Source organism: Macaca mulatta, chromosome 3 (genome assembly GCF_049350105.2).
Source record: "Macaca mulatta isolate MMU2019108-1 chromosome 3, T2T-MMU8v2.0, whole genome shotgun sequence".
Classification (NCBI taxonomy): domain Eukaryota; kingdom Metazoa; phylum Chordata; class Mammalia; order Primates; family Cercopithecidae; genus Macaca; species Macaca mulatta.
Genome location: NC_133408.1, coordinates 112,638,120 through 112,659,268, shown reverse-complemented (window position 1 = coordinate 112,659,268; position 21,149 = coordinate 112,638,120). Strand labels below are relative to the sequence as shown.

The 21,149-nt window shown below is 33.8% G+C and overlaps 1 protein-coding gene across 1 annotated transcript in view; it reads right to left on the bottom strand.

Annotated features, from left to right (window-relative positions):
* Positions 1-3,341: 3,341 nt before the first annotated feature.
* MEOX2 (mesenchyme homeobox 2) overlaps positions 3,342-21,149 on the bottom strand; it is a 74,133-nt gene continuing 56,325 nt past the window's right edge. Inside the window, exons 2-3 of the mRNA XM_001105568.4 lie at positions 16,290-16,462; positions 3,342-4,740 (exon numbers count right to left, since the gene is read on the bottom strand). Coding sequence (XP_001105568.1) covers positions 4,516-4,740; positions 16,290-16,462 — 398 coding nt within the window. The 3' untranslated portion in view covers positions 3,342-4,515. The remainder of the gene's footprint in view (positions 4,741-16,289; positions 16,463-21,149) is intronic.

Sequence of the window (21,149 nt, the reverse complement as noted above, 5' to 3'; positions counted from 1 at the left end):
ATCACTATTTGAAGTACAGAAATACAAAGTACAGCCTAAACTTGATATTACTATGTCCTCAAATCACTGTATCATCTCTTCCATGAAATGAATGTGACAATAATTTGTATTTGCAAATTCATTCTATTCTGGGAGTTGTTTCTGAAAACCATCTGTAACCAAAATAAACAATATTTTAATGGGGGATTACTGAGCTGGCTAAATACATTGTGATGCAATAAAAAGTTTTCTGGAATTTTTCAAACCACAGTTTGAAGCTGCATTTGAATAAAATTTAGCTATTAAGGGGAAAAATAATACGTAAAATTTTTTTAGTCTTAATTACACTTTCAATGTATTTAACCGTTGTGAATGTGAAGATAAGAGTATTGTAAAAATACATGATATTAGAGAATTACTTAAAGAAAAAAACATATTTAAATTTTGAGCCGCATATTTTTATAGGTTCTTAGAGTTTGGTGTAGCAATCCTGTTTTCTGGAGCCATTTTTGTTCCTTTGTCTACTACTTTTAGCAACATTTTGCAAGAGTTGAAAGCAGAAATGTTGAGGTGCCCATGAGGATTATTATTCAATTACCCTGACCAGCTTTAGGCAGGAGATGTAAAAACATAACCAAAAAAGCCACTTTTATGACAGTATTTGCAGATCAATCCTGCATATTCCATGCTTGTAAGATTTGGAATGTTTGTAGCTTAAATTTATTTTTATTTCCAGATTGCTTTTTACTGAAAGAATGCAACAAAGGGAGCTGCCAAGAAAATACAATTATTCCCCCAAATATTTCAAAGAACTATGCCAGCTAGGTATTTGTTGTTCATAGTTTAAATATTATATTATAGTCTAAATACCAGTCACCTCAAATATGAACTGAATTATTTTAAAAGCATTTTATTAGAAAATAGGGCATGGCATAAATGGCTGCTTCTTAAAAATCACCAGCCTAAGTGTATTTAGAAATCAAAGTGAAAAATACTTTCTTTAAATCTTTTTAGTCACTACCAGGATACTCCATTCTTGAGACTGATTTTAACTCCATAGTTTCTCAAAACTTCTGTCAGGCAAAAATTAGCATTTGTTGTCATCAGTACTCCAGGAATTTAAGAAATGTTCTAAAAAACTAGTAGCATTGGAAATACAAAATATTTGTTTTTATAACTTACTAAATATTTATTTTTACAACTTTCTTTGTTTTAATCTGGCCTCTAATCTTAGTTTACTAGTCTGAGAAAAGCTTTTATTGAATTTCACAAGTGATTCCCACATTTATTTCATGTAATGGCATTCATAAGCATATTCAAACTGTAATTGGGATTATTTAAAATGCATTTATTTCATCTTTAAAAGCAAAATGACAAACTCAGGTATTATGCATGGTTTCTGAAGAAGAAAATATAGTCTGACAGCAGATGGTAAATATGGGAAGTAGGAAGCAATTGGGGTCGTGTGAATAATGAGTTAAAAATATGTGGATCAGCCTTTGGAAAAACTTTGTAGTGTTCATACCTCTGAATCCTACTGAAAAAAAAAAAATCATCCGAACCATGATTTCATACTATTTTCAGAGAAAGGTGCTTTCATGCTATTATGAATTTCCACAGAGCCACAGGATCTGTGATAGAATTACATGAAAAGGGCATTATGTAATAAGATACCATGGCATGCCAGGAGTCCAGTGTAGATTAAAAACAAGTAGAGTTCTTTCAGATTTTTGGCACCTTTGGAGTGAATTAAGCCCAAATAGTTCATGAGAATATCTTAACTTTCCTCAAAGAATTTTAATTCTAAAATTATATTGGGGTATAAGGTAGCTAACCTACCCATCAGTTTGAAGACAGGAGGATACTGAAACGCTTTTTAAAAAATAGCAAGTTCCACTAATAAAAATTGCTCTGGCTTCCCTGTTTAATTGTCATTGTGTTGACAATGTGATAATGTGTCAGGTGTCTTATGCGGCAGATCATTTTAATTCATCATAAAGAAAGCGGTGTCTCTTTTCAGTCAGCCATGTGGCCTTTCCTACCACTTTGTGCTCTCTGGATCAAATTTCATTTTAGGATTGCTTACAATTCTCTAATAAAGATATGGCCATGATACAAAAGCCTCCTATTTCCTGAATGTTATATCTATTTGGAATCCCTTTTTCCTATTTCATTTTCATACTAAATTGGAATTCTTACATCTATTTGGCTACAACCTTTTAGCTACTTCTAAGGGGTCCTTTTCTCTTATTTCTGGAAATTATTTTCCTGCCCAAATGAATTATCCTCCACTTTGTCCCTATTGAACTCAATTTGATTTACATCTTCCCACTTCACCAATTTGTCGAGATGTTTTGAATTTAAATCCTATTCTACAATAAGAAAATCAGTCCACCCAAGTAGATGTCATCAGCACAAACAGACTTTGTATTAATTCAGATGACTAATAGAAAAGTGTCTGTTTCATGTCTGGGAGACTTCAATTTGAATGGTCTATTTTAAAATACTGTCAACTACTGAGATAAAATGTATTACAACAAAAGGAAAATGTGATACTAAAAAAATTTACTTTATTTCTGGAATACTCTCTACATATCATGCTAGATTAAGTTAAAATATATGGAATCTAATTTTTGCCAGTCTAATCATTCTAAAGCAAGTGAAATCAATTAACTGATGAGTTTTTGGAAATTTTTACTGATTGTTTTTCTGTATTTGTTTCTGATTGTGGCAGGGAAGGAAGGCTGGCAATGTTTCCAAGCATTTCCGCTTAGAATATGAAACAAATGAAAAACAGTGTGGTAAAGTTATAAGTAGGACTCAGGCACCCTATGCGTGTACAATCAGGCATGATGCAAAATACATTAGATTAATAGTACCCTTTACTTCTTACATTAGTCCCATTAGGACTCAGGACTCTGATTAGCTTGTTTAGCTTATATTTCACATCAGAGACTCTGCATATTCAGACTATAAAACCACTGTTGGATTAACTTACATATATCAGACATAACTTTAAAAATGTATGACTATTTTATTGTCCTCACTGTGTTGAATAATATTATTTAATACTTTTTTCCTACTTTTATCTGTGACTTCATAAAACACACACCAAAAATCCATTCACTGTATTCTTCAAATTAGGGAAATAGCTTAATATATCTCCATTCTTAGGCACCCTTTGATTACACAAGGATTGATTTTTTTCCTGCCATAATAAAAAAAATCAGAAATGAAAATACGTAAATAATTCACTAATTATAATCATCTGGATTTGCACAAGTGAGATAGATTTGAGACTTTGTTAATTATTGATATTGAAATCTATAAAAATTAAGGAAATTATAGTAGGGAGACCAAAGTTATTTACAAAGGATCATTTATTAAACACATTTTAAAAACAAAATACAAAGATTGTTGTTCTGCATGAATACATCACATATGAAAAAAATAATGTGTTTTTACCGAATTTAATTTGAAGATATTCAGAATTTTGTTTTCTATCAACTTGAGCAATCAGTTTTGCTTTGCACCTTGTCTAACACTGTTGTCAATCAGGAAGAAATGTTTCCTTGTTAATTAAATCATATTCATACAGCTAATATTTTACAGATATAAAATAAGACAATGTCTGTCATACAAAGCTCTTTCTGCAAGGTAACTGATTTGCCTATGATCCTAATTTTTTTAAGCTATAAGATAGGAAGAATTCAGGAGCTAGGTAAGTTTTATAATAATGTATTAGCAGCAGTTGATAGTAAATGCAACATAAGATTTGTTTTGTCTGTGGTACAAGAATATGTCCTATCAGACTCTACTGTATTTTTCTCTACTTGAACACAGGTAAGCACATACTGATTGTCTCTGGGATGACAAAATGTATAAAAAAGACAAGAAGCTGGCTCTGGTTGTCATTGTGAGTGCCTATTTTCATCAGCTAATATGAATGCATTGCTCAATTAGTGAAGACAGGAAAATGACTTAAGGGTAATATATACAGAGTTAAAATACACTTTTTATCCACTTGAGTGATTTCAGGCACTGTGGCTGTTCAGGATAAAATGTTTCATGGTTTATTCTTGATAGCAATTTAATTTTCAGTGCAAGCAAAAGCAAATACCTGCCCACTGTAATACACATGACCTCACACATCTGGAATGTTCAATGCAAGTTCATCCTCGGCATCTTCACTTTGGAGGCATCCTGAATCAAAACGTTTCATAGTTTGCTCTTGATAGCAATTTAATTTTCAGTGCAAGCAAAAGCAAATACATACCTGCTCACTGCCATACACAGGACCAAACACATCTGGAATATTCAAAGCAAGTTCACCTTCTCCATCTTCACTGTGAAGCTCTTTAATAAGTGGCACTTTGTGTAAACCCTCTATAAATCATGAAAAACAGATTCGAGATGCCTGGATTTAATAATATTAAACATCACTGCCATAGTCATCTCTCTGTGTAAACGATGTTTGGGTAAGGCTTGCCATCACAACATTTCTTTCCTGAGAATGGAGCTAGTCCTCTGTGTATATCATAAGTGCGCATGCTCCGAGCTGTGGTCACTATCGTGACTGTCTTCATTTGCTAGAGAGTCCCCTGTTTGCTGGAGGGTGGCTGCACCAATTCCCGATAGCTCTGATGGGAGAAGTGTTCCCTTTTTCACATTCACCAGTTCCTTTTCCCGAGCCGCAGCTCCTTGCTGTCCGCCCTTTACCCTCTTCCACTTCATCCGCCTGTTTTGGAACCAGACTTTCACCTTCAACCACGAAAGGGAACAAACAAACAGAAGAAAAAAGATGATTAAAATGATATTTTCTTCTCCTTAGTGTCATCAATGAAAAGTAGCTCCTCAAAGGCTTGTACAAAGACACCTTGAAGGAGTGAAAAGAAAAATAAATCCACATTGAATTTAATCAGGTTGTACGTTCATGATAATTTTTAAACTTTCAAAAGGTGCATACAAAGTACTGTATTTGTATTTTACAGCACACAGTGTAAAATATGGAACTAGACAAAAACTTTGTCATTTACTCAAAGTACTTGTGTCTATAAAGAGTTTCTGTGAATTGGAGCTAACATAATATTGTGTTGGTCAAAGCCCCCTCACTCCTAAGTTCTTCTTGGATTTGATATCTAGCTGTCATTTCCTGAACCAATTTAAAACATGTTCTGGGAGCTACTGATTAAGTGGCATCTGAAAGGCCATTCTCTGCCATTAGAAACCACTGCTGCTTTCACAAATCTTTATTTGACCATTCCACCTCTCACTGAGCCTATCTCCTTTTGAACTATTCTTCTTATTTTCTACCTTAATTCATTTATTTTACTTAGCAAATATTTGATCTAGTGATTTGTTTAAAATATGGTCACAATAAAAAATCTCAACATTTGTTAAATCACCAAGATTATATACTACATCATTCACATCAACTTTGTACAGATATTTTCCTTTTAAAAGCTTCATTGAAGTTGCCTAATACATTTAAATATATATATATATATATATATATATATATATATATATATATATATATAACATATGTGTTAAAAACAAAACAAAACAAAAAAACAGCAAACAGACGTTAAAGGTCTATCCATTATCAGAACTAGAATATTATTGGCATTATTGCATCTTGTTTAGGAGGAAATCTGTTTATTTCACATTGCATTTCTCATAATTATAGCTTCTAGTAAGCTAAGTGTTCTTTTTACATTGTATTTCTCTGTCTACCCCACCTAAAATGCCACAGGCCTGAATTGTGTGTATCATCTGCAAGTCTTTCTTAAAAAAGAAAACAAATTTTTTTCATAACACGTAACATTAAAAATATACTCTTTAATTTTATTTGTTTGTTAGGTTTATCAATGGAATGTTCTTAAGTGCAGGCTTTTTGCTATATCTATGTTGATTCAAGAGACTGTATTTATTCATTTTTTATCATTGTACAGCATTCTAAATTCTGCCAGTATAGCACTATTTTTCCATTCCATGGAAAAGTCCATGGATTTTCGAAAAGTCCATGGATATATTTGAATTCTTTTTTTTCTATATGTAAGCTGCTACAGATATTCTTGCATTTGTGTTCTGATAAGCATATCATGGGAACTTGCCTGGAGAACACAGTTATATGGCTGCTACTATCTATCTTCTCTCAATGTATGCTGTTTCTTTTTCCTTTTCTTAGAGTATCTTTTGATGATTAGAAACTCTTAATATTAATATGTTTAAATTTATCTACTATTTCTTTTATGACTAGTGTTTTTGTGTTTTCTTTTTTTAAAAAAATCTATTTTCTGAGGCCACTAAGATATTCTATTGTGTCTTCTTCTAAGAGTTTTAAAGGTTGCCTTGTCCAACACAATGGGACCCTGTCTCTACAAATAAAATAAAATATAATAAAATAAAATTAGCGGAATGGGATGGCACAGTGCCTGTAGTCCCAGCTTCTCAGGAGGCTAAGGTGGGAGGATCGCTTGAGCCCAAGAGGTTGAGGTTGCAGTGAGTGGTGGTTGTACCACTGCACTCCAGCCTGGGCAACAGAGCAAGATCCTGTCTCAAAAAGAAAAAAAAAAGTTTTCCTTTCAAATTGAAGTAGTTAATCAATGAAGTACTGATTTTAGTATATAGTCTGAGGAATAGGCTTAAATTTACTTTATTTTAAATGGATAACACATTGCCTCAGGTCCATTTATTAAATAACTCAGCTTTTTTCCAGTGATCACTGTTTCATCTGTGTTCATAAATCAAGCTTCCATATATGCATAGCTTTATTGCTATATTCTGTTCTGTTCCTATATTATTTTTTCTATAGTTGTGACAAAACCACATTATCTTATTAATTATAATTTTATAATAAACCTCTGTATCTGCTAGGGATAATTCTGTTTCATTCTTCTATATTAGGAATATTTTGAATATTCTCTATTTTCATTTTAGAAATAACCTCAATTTCTGTAAATAGTGCTATAGAGAAAGTGAGGAAAAATATATTAAATTTCCAAAGGCATTATTATATCAGTGATCTTCAAATCACGATGCTTTATCAGCATGCTTTCACAGTGAAATATTTAAACTGAGATATTTCTCTATTCTGGATTTTTCTTGGTCTCACTTTGAGCCATGGTTAAATTCGTGTATCATATATTACCCCAACATATAGTAATCAATTTGACAATAAAAAATAAGAAAAAATAGTACAAAGACTATTCACTAAAAAGTAGCTGATGGGTGTTCACATATTATTATTACTTACTAAACAAAAGAATCAGTAATTGCCTTTTATTATAGACCTACTTAGGGATAGACAGTATTCTCATACAGTTTTCCAAATATTATTACCATTATTCTTATATTATAGCTGAGAAAGTTGAGGTAAAGGTTAAGTGACTTACCTAAGATTACACAGAAAGAAAACCGTGGTGCCAGGATTTAAACTTGAGGGCTGGGGTTTGTTTGATTCCAGATTCTGTTTTGTTTGTTTGTTTGTTTGTTGTTTTTTGTTTCCTATTATATTTCAATCTCCTATTTTTAAAGCATTTGTAATAAAAAATAAAGCATATAGAGTATGTGAACGCCATCCATATGATTACTATCATTCAGGTAATTCTCCCACTTGATATAATTAGGTTTGTAAATATGACACAATTTTTCTGTACTATAATTTAGGTAATTATACTACTGAGTTCAATTACCTTTGCAAGCTTGACATTGCATTTTGCATTAGATCTATTGTACATGAGTTGGGTTCCACTCTTGGCTTTACTTGTTCATTTTGTGTGAATTTGAGAAAATTTTACTTCTCTCTACCTCAATTTTCATATTTCTAATATTGGAATCATAAGCCTTTCAAGACTTCCTATAGGGATATTTTCTCATGGACAACTCCAGATGGAAGAAATACATATGCCATGATCATCATCATTGTGCCCAAGAGCTGAAACATTCAGTCTAAATAATCCTGGCAGAAAAAGAGGAGAAATATACTTTTTAAGATCTACATATATTTCCTTTTCTAGAAGAAGGGGTATAGTAATTATATAATATCAGTATAAAAACCGTTATGGGCAATTCTAAATAAGAAAATTCTAAATGTAAGAATATGGTATTGATTTTAGATATATTACAGCCTATTTTGTGTGTTGTTTTCTATGTCTATCATGTGAAATTTTACCATTTCATTTTTTAAAATAGACTGAAAAAAGACTGAATAATTGCCAATAGTAGCTACATGTATATACATATGAATAGATATATACATATAAGAACATGCATTTGATTATATAGAGTAACTCTAATACCTTATATACTATTTCATTTAAAAACTAGATTATATATTTGACACTGAAATTCCATAATATGGGCAAGGAAACAGAAAATAGCAACAAATATATAATGGGCATATCTTATAGAAAAGAGAAGGAAGAACATAGAACTCTAAAAGTCAGCATGTTCAGATTTATTTTCAAATATACTATAAAGTATTGGGGTGAATTAAAATAAGTGGAGAAGGATTTTTGGAAAAACACACATTTTTCTATTAGCATTACAGTATTAGCAACCCCCCCAACAAAATCTACAAATTTAATTCCAGATTATAAGTCAATATTGTCATTAATGTAGGACAGTAGTCAATTTATAAATAAAAAGACTTCATAGTATAATTTAGTATCATTTTATTAACCCAGCTTTATTGACTGTAATGAAAAAAAACTTTTTCTTTTAGTTTTTCTTTTTAAGACAGCTAAATTATAATCATCCAAATGCCTAAAATTTTATTTACTAAAAAATAAGTGTTTGAATTATTTTTATTAAAATTTATAAGCATATTTTATATAATAAGATTAATTTATAAACTACATCGAGTGCAAGAATTCTCAAATCTCTTTGGTGACTTTGGATCTCTATTCATTCATTCATACATTTAAAAATATTACCAAATGTCCAGTAACCTGTACTGTGTTAGATCATAGATGGGAGGTATTGAAGCACAAATAAAACATAGTCCCCGCCCTTAAGGTATTCACAGTCAAGAAAATGAAGGAAATGTAAATGTAACTTATTTGGACATCACCTTACACCCTTTATCTTGTAAGTTCACAATACCTGTCCTTTTAGGTTTCACAATATATTACCAGACAAAATAAGTGACTTATGAATCTGTGTTGTTACACAATTTCCTAAGGTGTCCAGAGACAAATAGGTTGATAGAAAGTTGAATCCATGTAATGCCATAACTCATATTTATGTAATAACATAAATGTCTGTGTTTTGAAGAAACAACCATAACACCAAACATCTGGATGAAAACTAAATATTTCAGTGACATACCCAGATGCCTCTAAACATCTGGGATTTGTAGATTCAACATTCCAACTGTTTCCATTTTTATCTGGGCACTTGGAATATTGTAGACATTGTCTAATAAATATTTATTTATATCTTTGAGATATGAAAACATGCAAAGGATAATTGTACAAATAAAATTTTCAGATTTAATCACATCCCTAGTGATTACATTTGATCATGGCAGTGTATCTAGTAAATTCAAAAACTCACCCAAGTAATTCAGTAACAAAGTAGCTGAACTACTGATTTAGCAGTATTAGAATTAGAAGCAAGAATGCTTAAAAGTAAAGGTGAAAAATGGGGAAGAGAAAGCTTTTTTTTTTACCCTTCCTGAATAGATAGATTTATATCTGATTAAGAGAAGGAATTCTTCAGCTATTTCCAAAAGCTTATTGGAGTCACTAATTGATTCTACACAATTAAAGGGTGTTTATGTGTGCTGGGGAGGCTGTGGAGGGTTAGGATACACTTCGTAGCTAAAGGCTGAAGTCCTGTTTACAGGACTGCCTCTCACCTTTACCCACTGATTTAGCACATTGGGAATCATTTTCTCCTTAGTAGTCATCAAAAAAATGATAGCTATTTTGAAAATACTTGGCATTGGGCCATTTGATGATTTATGAGTAAAAAACAAAACATAATCCCTCTCATTTCCACCAATGGAGTGTGATCTAGTTAGGTGGGATTTTCCATTTATCTTGGCAGAAGTATCATTAATTTAGTCTGTTTATTCCAGTAATCTTAACTGGTTTACAAGTCTGCAACATTGCACCTTTATTAGCTCTGTGAAAAAGATGTTTTGAAGGGAAAAGATCTCCCATTCTTTCTACATTTTGGCAGCCTTAACTCTATAAAAATGTCCATTTTACCACTTCTTTTATATGCTCCTGCAGCTGCTTTCTCTCGTCTTCCCACTGTGAGATATTAAAAATCTGGTGGGAGTTTCCTCCAAGTTTATCTGGATGGAGGAAAAACACCAGAATAAGCTTGTCCAACTTAAAAATACCTTGAAACTGGAGAGCCTTTATACTGAGTTCTCTGCAAATCATTCAGGGTGACTGACAATTGAAGATTATTAGCTGTTGATCTTGAAGGGTATATGAGAATATATTGTAAACTAGAAGCTGTAAGTTAGAAGCTGGAAGATTTACTGGAGTGATCTGTAACTGTTTGACAAATAACACTATATAATTAAAATATTTGAAGCTCAGCTTCATTCTAGGTTCTGCATTTTTATTTAACATAATATAATTTTCTTTAACACTTGTATGCTAACATGGAATTACTTTGCAGAATGAGCCGTTTTTTTTATTTTTTATTTTTTTCTTCTTTAGCTGGATTAAGTTCAAAGAGAATTACAGACTACCCTGACACTGCATTATGGAAGATGCAAATATAAGAGTGTGACATCTTTGTGTGATTCCATGACTATTCTTCAGAATGAAATTTGGAAATTCAAGTCCTGAGTGATATTTAAGGATTTAACATACCTTATGTTTTCTAAAAGGAAACCTAATTATTATTGCAAATCTTCATGACAAATATATGATTCATCATAAAATTTGAGTTAGATATACTGATCGGTGATATAAGTAAGGTAGGGGTAGCCACATATAACATCAAATATAACATGCATATTTTATAAGCAATCATGTACAATTTCCACATGACAATATGTCTAAAGACTAGTTCTGATTATAAAGTAAGTTTTCACGTAGGAGAAAATTATTTCTCAAAAACAATTCTGTTACGGGCCGGGTGCTGTGGCTCAAGCCTGTAAATCTCAGCACTTTGGGAGGGTGAGGCTGGTGGATCATGAGGTCAGGAGTTCAAGACCAGCCTGGCCAAGATGGTGAAACCCTGTCCTTACTAAAAATACAAAAAATTAGCGGGGGATGGTAGCAGGTGCCTGTAATCCCAGCTACCAGTGAGGCTGAGGAAGAGAATGGCTTGAATCCAAGAGGCAGAGCTTGCAGTGAGCTGAGATTGCATCCTTGCACTCCAGCCTTGGTGACAGAGCGAGACTCCATCTCAAAAAAAAAATAAAACAAACAAAAACAATTTTGTTATATAATTTAATATTTGTTTTTCCCTGTTTGCATGATATCCTTCTTTTGATGTAGATAGATAGATATATGTATAGTTAGAGGTATGGAGATGTGTATATATCTATATGTACACACACACACATATATATCTGTGTATATGTGTATGTGTTTGCATATGTATATATTTACACTCAGCCACATAAAATGAGCCTATAAGTCCTGTCTCTGCATTTGACTCTCAAAAGACCTTGACAATGTTAAGGAAACTATTTTATATTCAGATAATTCTATTAAAGCTAAGGAAAATATCGAACAATATGAGGTTAGATGTAATATTCCTCGGTGTATATGTTTATTTTACTGAATCTCGGGTTATTTCAACATATGAAAAAAAAGTCTTAAAGAATGAATATGAAAAGACAACATATCTATAGTTAGATATTTTACACATGGAAATCCTAGGGAAAGATGTTATTTAAGATTATATAGGGTCAAGATATAGACTACATAGCTAAACATAGCATTTATGAGATTAATATAAAATCAAAATAATGGAATAGCTGTCCTGTGGTCTAAATATTTATGTCTCCCCCAAATTCTTTTTTTTTTTTTTTTTTTTTTTTTTTGAGATGGAGTCTTGCTCTGTCACCCAGGCTGGAGTGCAGTGCTGCGATCTCAGCTCACTGCAAGCTCCACCTCCCGGATTCATGCCATTCTCCTGCCTCAGACTCCCAAGTAGCTGGAACTACAGGCACCCGCCACCATGCCTGGCTAATTTTTTTGTAGAGATGGGGTTTCACTGTGTTATCCAGGATGGTCTGGATCTCCTGACCTAGTGATCGGCCCACCTCAGACTCCCAAAGTGCTGGGATTACACGCGTGAGCCACCGCACCCGGCCTCTCTACCCCAAATTCTTATGTTAAGATCCTAACCCTCAAGGTGATGGCATTAGGAAGTGGGGCCCTTGGAAGGAGATTAGGTCATAAGAACAGATCTAACATTACTCAGATTAGTGCCCTTATTAAAGAGGTTCCAGAGAGCTACCTAGCCTCTTCAGCCATATCAAGGTAGAGTGGAAAGATGGAAGTCTATGAAGAAGTGTGTGCTCACCAGACACCGAATCTGCTGATGCCTTGATCTTGGACTTCCCATCCTCCAGAACTGTGAGAAATAAATGTGTGTTGTTTATAAGCCACCCAGTCTATGGCATTTTGTCACAGTGGCCCCAATAGACTACAAGCTGCATTACAAATTACAGAAGATGGATTTGAAAGTGTTCTGATTGTAATTCTGTCAATAACTTTAAAAGCCCAACCTCCAGAAAATAAACTGAAAATATTTCACTGGGATGAGAGCACTGGCATTTTGAAAGAATATGCCATCTGACCTTCAAAAATAGCAAAGTTGATGACTGACATCATACTATATTTTTTCTGATAAATTCAGCATACTAAAACTTAGCCCGGAAAATACAAATATAACTTAAGGTAGAAAGATAATTAAAATATGCGATTTTTTTTTTTGATATGGAGTCTCACTCTGTTGCCCAGGCAGGAGTGCAGTGGTGCAATCTCGACTCACTGCAACTTCTGCCTCCTGGGTCCAAGTTTTTCTCCTGCCTCAGCCTCCCGTGTACCTAGGATTATAGGTGCCTGCTACCATGCCTGGCTCATTTTTGTATTTTTAGTAGAGACGGGTTTTACCATGTTGGCCAGGCTGGCCTTGAACTCCTGACCTCCAGTGACCGGCCTGCCTTGTCTTCCCAAAGGGCTGGGACAAGTACAGGCGTGAGCCACCACTCCCAGCTTGATTGTTAATTTAAGATATTTTGTGCACAGATTCTCAATTTAAGAAACTTAAGATAATATGTGTGCATAGAAATGTTGGAATGAAATGGTGCAACCAGAAACATTATCCAACACAATTACATCATCCCTCTCCTGTGACATTCTACATTCATAACAATTGTAAATACTTGTTCGACTTTTACCTCTTCTGTGAATTCTAACAGGTATTTCTTTAGCTTATTTTAAGAAGATTTTATTTCCAGCACTTAGCTCAACAAATATTTGTGTTACAAAAGGATTAATTCAACATACTTTGCATAGCAAAGGTTTTTCCCACCTGGGTGATAATTCTGTTTTATAGTTTATGCTAAAAATTATTTCATATCCATTATGATATATAAATCTACATAGAAGAAAGAGCAGGTAGTTTTAATTTCCATTTTGTGCCTTGGGGAGATTGTTACTTACTTAAGAACACACAATTCTAATCGGCAAACCTTGGATTTTTATTCAGACTTTTTTCAAAACAATTACACTCTTTTTGACTAACCCATGTGGCCTTCTAAAGACTTAGTGTTGATTAGGAATTTAAATTCTGCATGCATACATCTTTTCACATTAACTTGCAAAACTATACATAGAGATTTATTAAATAAAAATATATTGTGCACAGTAACAAATTTTCAATTCAGTGAAAACCGAATTATCTCTCATATTCTTTGTTATTTTCCCCTCGTGATGCTGTGGTTAGATTATTTCAGGAATGACTTCCAATGAAGTGTTCTGTCCTATACTGACACTGAGTTTGGTCATGTGGCTTGCTTTGGACATTGGGACATTAGAAAATATGACGTAAGAAGCCTGAAATGCCCTTGCTTACTAGAGTTTTCCCCCTCAGTGCTCCTGGGAATGCTTCTATCACCATTGGAAGGATCCCAAGCTAGCCTATAAGAAGATGAAGCCACAAGCAACAGAGACTAGCTGTCCCAGCTGAGGCCCAACCATCTCTTTCTTAGTCAACCCACCAGCTGACTGGAGCTCAATGAGGATTCCATGTAGGGCCAGCAGTATTACTGTCCAACTAAGCCCAGTCAAAATCTCTAACTTACAAAATCTAAAGCAAATAAAACTTTAGTTATTATTTGAAGCCACTAAGATTTGGAGTTGTTTGTTACACGGCAAAGGGTAGCTAACACAAAATTTTAAAAGAATCTTTCAAAAAACATTGAAATAGTATGTATATCTATATATAATTCTTGCATGTAATTCTTTACCAAGCTTGTCAAGTCAGTTAGAAAGAAGAAATATCCAAGACACCTTCAACATTTTCAAACCAGATTTCCAAAACTGCTTCTAAAAATAAATGATTCTGCTCCATGGTCAATGACAGATAACCCTAGAACATCCCCGAACTGGCAAGTACAGAATCTTGTTTTTCATCTTGGCTGAGAGCACAGTAGTGCATCCTGTCATTTCTACATATTGGAAGCAAATCCTAGGTTCCTAGTTCCTTCATGTATTGTATAAAACACGCTTGCATTTCCTAGAGTTCACCATCTCTATATAAGAACATTACTGTGTAATTCTCCCTCCACATACACCTTTTTATTTTCCTGTTCCCTGTTTTAAAAAAATAATAATAAAATAAAGGTCTGATGATGTAGATTTTGGATCCTGCTTTCCAGCATGCCAAATGTTGAATACATAGAGGGAATTTTGTATGTGAAGTCCAAGGGAAGGAAAATGCTGCGCTCCATAACATAGGTACTAGTCATAATATGTAATAAAATATAAACTGCCAATAAATAAAACCAGAGAAAAGTGTTCCTCTGCATATTTCTACTACCCATAAATAACCTACCAAAGCTGAAATGTAAAAATTAACAGAAGGAAAGCAGATTATTTAAGAAATTGGATAAAATAATTTGCTCTAGTAAGACATGCATTCATTTGTCCACACCCTGTTGATATTTCTTTGGTTCCAATGGGATCCTGGAGGAGGTACACACAGTGAAAGAGGAAATGAGACTCTAGCCCTAAGAGTGCCAATCATAACTGCACTGTCCATAAAGATGTTTGCATTCGCCTTTCAGGAATGTTTTTGTAAAGATTAGCAACTGTTAACCGGCAGTAGGCTAGATTCTCCTTGGGGAAACCAGAATCTGTACAAGGAGTTCACTGGGAAGACTCTTAGAACAAATCATTTGTCATTTAAAAAAATGCAAGAAAGGGACCTGAAAAGCAATTAATTTAAAAATATTATTTAGGTCTCATTAATTAGAGTCCAAAAACATTAATAATTTCAAAATATTCTCTAAGTGGATAGCAGATTTTTCAATATCTGAGAGCCATTCAATTTCAAAAATATTTTGGGTAATGGGGCAGAAATATTTACCAATGATCTATGTGACCTTGCCTTTCATCATTTCCCAGCCATCTTGCACCTAAGCTGCACCATTTGACTCTTCTAGACATCAGTGTGTAAATAGAAGTGACATGGGTAATTTCCAGGTGAAAACATTTAAAGGTCAGTGCATAAACTTCCAATTCTTTCTTATTTCTTGTAGTTACCACAGACACCACATGTTGAGATGTTAAAGAGTCAGAATGGGTCTGTGAGCGATTATCTGGAATGCTGGACATGTAGAGTTTGTATGGAGAGTGAGTAAGTAATGAATATTTTTGTGTTACGCCATTGAGGTTTACGGGTGAACGTGTTACTGCAGGGTAACATACCCTATCCTGAGCAATACAGAAAACTAATCTGGGGTTACCAACTTTCTCATATGCCAAATAAGGAGATTTTAGCATATAAGCATACACAGTTCCTCACTGTATGCCATCATTATGTAAAAGAAATAATATTTTAAAACCAAAAAATACAGAAGGATCATAATCATAGGAGGATTCTTTCTTAAACTCAGTAAGTATGGTTTTCTTTTAAATATCATTATATTATTTTTAATTTTGTCATTTTGCTGGCAAAATTTTATCATGGAATAGTATACCTGTCTTCCAAATGGTATTGAAGAATTCTGGATCTAGGTATTTCAAATATGGCAAAGAAAACTGTGGACCCAGAGCAATTAAAAAAGATCATATAATGACAATGTCCAGCTTTACCTGTCTTTCAGTGAGATCCAGATTCACTGCTATCTCGTATCGCCTCAGTCTGGTGAGATAATTATGATGGGCAAATTCTGCTTCAAGTTCTCTGATTTGCTCTTTGGTAAATGCTGTCCTTTCTTTCCTGGGTTTGCTGTTGACTTCTGACTTGTAATTTCCTTCCTGGGAGTCTGAAAAAAAGTGAGACAGAATTGGTAATAACTCATTTATTCAAACACATGCAATCATATCATTCACAATTATTGAGTTACTACTTTTCCAGGTTCCGCACAAGACATGGAACAAATATAGACCAAAGACAGTAAGACTGATGGCAACTCAACAGGGGGAGATATGTTTCTTATTTTTCTCATCTTCCTTCAGGTAACTCACAACCTAATTGGGAAAGCATGTAATTTTCCTCTTATAAAATATTAACAAAACTTCTAACTGCTTGTAATATGATTTTAAGATAAACCAAAACCTCTCTAGAAAACAATTTTAGATATGAAGTTTTGTTTCATAAGTTGTTGAGCATACGTACTTGAGGTCTAAGTAAGATTGAACATAGTAATCCTTTAAAAAGTGGCATCTAGTACATGAGTATTTGAGAAATTCAAACATTCAGCAACTGGACCATAAAAAATTTTATACTCAAACTGAGCATATGTAGAAGTATGTGTGTACTTATTGGTCTTTTTATCTGTATTTAAGTAAAATTATTGAGGGCAATAGCAATGTTCTTTTATTATATATAATACTTAGTCCAACATGGACTCTATAAATGAAATTGTGTTCGTATGACTTAAACTATGAACAGAGTTTTTCAATGTGTTTTTCATTACATATAAGATAAACTTGAGATGTACAACACGTACCATCAGTGATCCACAACATCAAATCTTATAATGCAGTATAAAATACCAATAACAATTTTGAGCATATCATTCCATTTTTCCTCTTAAGGGTTCAAGACTTAATTAATATATAGAATTTCTTTCACCCTCATAGTACCCCTGAAATGTAGGTCAGAAGATATTCTTAATATACGAAAAAACAGAATGTGAATCAATAGTAAACACACACGCCAAGTAAAAAGTAATCATACCCAGCTCTAGTAACTTATGGCAAATTTATCCTCAGTGAAATATCAACATAATCAAGATAAAGGAGCACATTAATGCTCTCCTGAAAATTATTTCTGGTATCTAATTATTTTTGCACATGTACAAACAAGCTGTGATATCTTTAAAAAGTATGAATACAATTAACTCTTCTAGGAGCCCAGATGATACAAAATTGGTGTAGAAAGATCATCATTAACCAAAGGTTTCAAAGAGTGACATTTTAATTGTTTTTTTAATTGACAAATGTAATACTGCATGGCTTATACAGGATCTTTTTACATTATGGGTGTTTTTTTTTTTTTTTGTGCAACGATGCTTAAATATGCTAAGAAGTACAAAAATGAATTTTTTAGTGTTCTACTTCTTTCTATCTGCCTGAGGGATGTTTAACTGAACTAAAGAGAACCTGCATAATGGAAATTCACTAGACAAGGCACTGTAACGTAAACACTTTTATTTTGATTCTTAGAAGTATCTAAGTGAGCCAGATGTAAGGTTTTTTAGGTCTAGTAGCAGCAGCAGCAGCAATAAGTTGCCTCAACAACTTGGCACACTGGTCATTACTTATCCTCTGATGGATCACAGAGTGTTTCACTCACTGGTGCACTGGCACTATCTAAAGCTCTTCATTCACTGACCACATTTCTGGGCTTGTCACTTACCCCTGTATCAGCTAGCTTCTCACCTTAGCAGGGCACGTGGGGCTTTATCCAGCACAAAAGTAGTTTGTGACATGTCATGCACAGGCTGACTGCACTTTATAGAAAGCCACTGGGACCGGGAAAGTGACATAAGAGATGATGTGTGTACTCTCAGATAGGCCATGTTTACATGGTACCAACTTACCTGGCTGTGAGGATGGAAACTGCAGTCTATCATCCAATTTTCTCTAGCTACAGATATGTCAACATCCACACTGGTGGAGCATTTAGCTATTCTGGCATTGCATGAACATTTCCAAATGATTGATTATTTTTTTAACTTTTCCGTGGGCTGTTCTTGCAGCCTGCGAACTGTTACAGTACAGAATATTCATATAACAAGATCCTCTCACAAGCATTCATGTTCTCAGGTGAATTGAAACAACTTTTTCCAGTTTGAATCCCTGCGTTGCCTAAAATCTGTGGCTGATTATTCTTTATGTGGAGACAATGCTCTTTTCCTTTCACTCTGGAAACTGAGAGTAAAGCCAGCACATTTCTTCTCATGAGCAATTCAATTTGAATGATTCATAGTTAGCACATTCCCTTATGCAAGCATGAATGAACAAATTCAAATTCAGGAAAGCCTTTGACTTGTATTTATTTGAGTTTCTTTGAAAGTGATCTTCTTTAACTTTTGCGATATTCAAAAGTACTTCATAAATACCACACAGTAACACAAACCAAAACACAAAACACGGGCCAGTGCTCAGAAGAACACTCACAGGTAATGGGTCTATATACACACTCATTGTAACTAGAAATATACAACAGGAGGTTTATACAGCCAGTGACTGGATTTAAACTAAAATCTGGCTGTAATTCAATATTTAAATCCATAAATTATTTACTGAATGCCTGACTACCAAACCAAAAATTGCTCACAAAGTGAAATCCAATGACTAAAATGAAGTAAGTTGTGCACACTCGTATTTATAACCACAGAAGGAACCATTAAATTGTAATTAAATTACATTAAATTAGATGACAGAGAGTGGATGTGTGCTTCTTGACCTTACCTCCTATGAGAGAGAACGTACATGCAGTTGAAGTGGCCCCAGTGTTGATTAATCCGGCCACTACTTTTACCCTTGTATGGTAAAAGGTACTTTTACCCTTGTAGTGTGGTTTCCATCACAACCCTCATTCTCTTTTATTAAAAACATGCTTCTTGGAATTGCATTTCGGGATTTGTATTTCCTACAATCTTGGGTTTTTAATTTTTTTTTTTTTTTTTTTTTTTTTTTTGCTTCTTTCTTTACAGTTTCCAAAGCCTATCGCTTGCTGCCATCGCCTAACTAGACTTTCTTTGGTAGAAAATGGGTGGAAGATTTGCACCATGCATTTGACAATTTTCGCATCAGTTTCCATCTGTTTCCCAGCTGTTTTAAGTGAGGCAAAACTCCCTCCCTTTTCTTCAACCTCCCATATCCTATGCCAAATGGTAGGTGTTGAGGGGGGAATCTGGACACTGCCTTCCTTTCTTCCCTACAACCACAAACAAAATGTCACCATCTGTACAGTATATTCCCATGTAAAATACTACAATTGTTGTTTTTCGTCTCAGATACTTTAATGCACCTGTGGGTCCATTCACACACTCTCTCAGCGCTTCGAGGAAATGTTGACTTATGTGTTCAGGTATGGTTGGCAGTCCCAGTTCCCTAACCTTTTGCTCCCTGGGACTACGCTAATGGAAGAAGTCTGCAATACTTCCGTGGAGGATAAAAATTGCCCTCCAAGGATCATTTCTGTCTAGCATTTAGAACTTCTCCACATGTGACTTTTTATTTCCCCTAGTGCAAGAGAATGACAAAAGATAATAATGTTTTATTGAAGACAAGTAATGGGAGGGCTTGGTCTGTTCACTAGTGGCACAGAGTGCTATTTAGCAAACGAGAAATAAAAGTTCGATTGAGTATATTTTTGGCTACTCTGGGTAAATGTATTAGCTCGTTTAAATGAAGAACATAATTTACCTGTGTCTGTAAAATGTCAAAATTGAATGGAATGTCTATATAGCTTGGACTAATATAAATTCTTCTTCCATATCCTGAATAAAAATGAATACTAAGCCTCAGCATATTGATGTAACCTTTGTATCAATGTTTTGTAAACTATTCAAAATGAGAGGTATTTCATTATTTATTAACAAAACAGCACAAACCCGTAGTTACGGAAAGCTAATAATTTTTACGTAGGCATAGGGATTGTGGATGGAGGCAGAAAAATTTATGAAATCATTCTATTGGTGCTAGTAATTTTCACATTTAAAGGGGAAATTGCCTTCTTTATGGGCACTTATCCAATTTGCTACTCCAGCTTATTAATGAAAGAGCATTTCAGCTTCTCAGTGTTTCTTCTTTTTTCAAAGTAAACAACCTTCTCCAGGAGTTCTTAAATCCTCTTACCAATCCACTCTCCAGATTTGAGAACCACAGTCATAGTGAGCTACTAAGATTCATGAATGTGTCTATTATACACTAAGGTGTGTGAGGAGTTAAAAATTGGATCAAGCACCACTATGTTAGATCCAGAATAGGATAGCCAGAAAACATCTATTATTTCTTGTACCTCTTTGATAACTATAATAATATTTTCTCTTACAAAGTAAACCCAAATTTGACATACCAAAAAAGGAATTTCCATTGATTTGTAATTATTATTGTAATAGTTGTCTTCAAAATGCAAAAAAAAAAAAAAAATCATTGTACCTGCTGAGCAGTGATTATCAATTGGCAGATGTACTCTTTTTCACTATCTGTCCTCTCTGCTCAACATCTTGATTATTCATGGGTTTGTCTAATATGCTTTCAGGGAGGAAATAAATCAGATAAATCCCAATTTAGTATAATTGAAGATAGATTTTTTTATTATATTTGCATAGCCAATTATATGTCTTGAACAAATAATTTATAGAGGACATCCTAGTTATTCCTGTTAAAGGCATTTAAGTTCATACTTAGTGGTCTACATTGAAAGAATAACGGTGTGGCTAAAAATTTTATCTAATAGTCTTTCAATTTAAGTTTATAGATTTGACTTTTTCT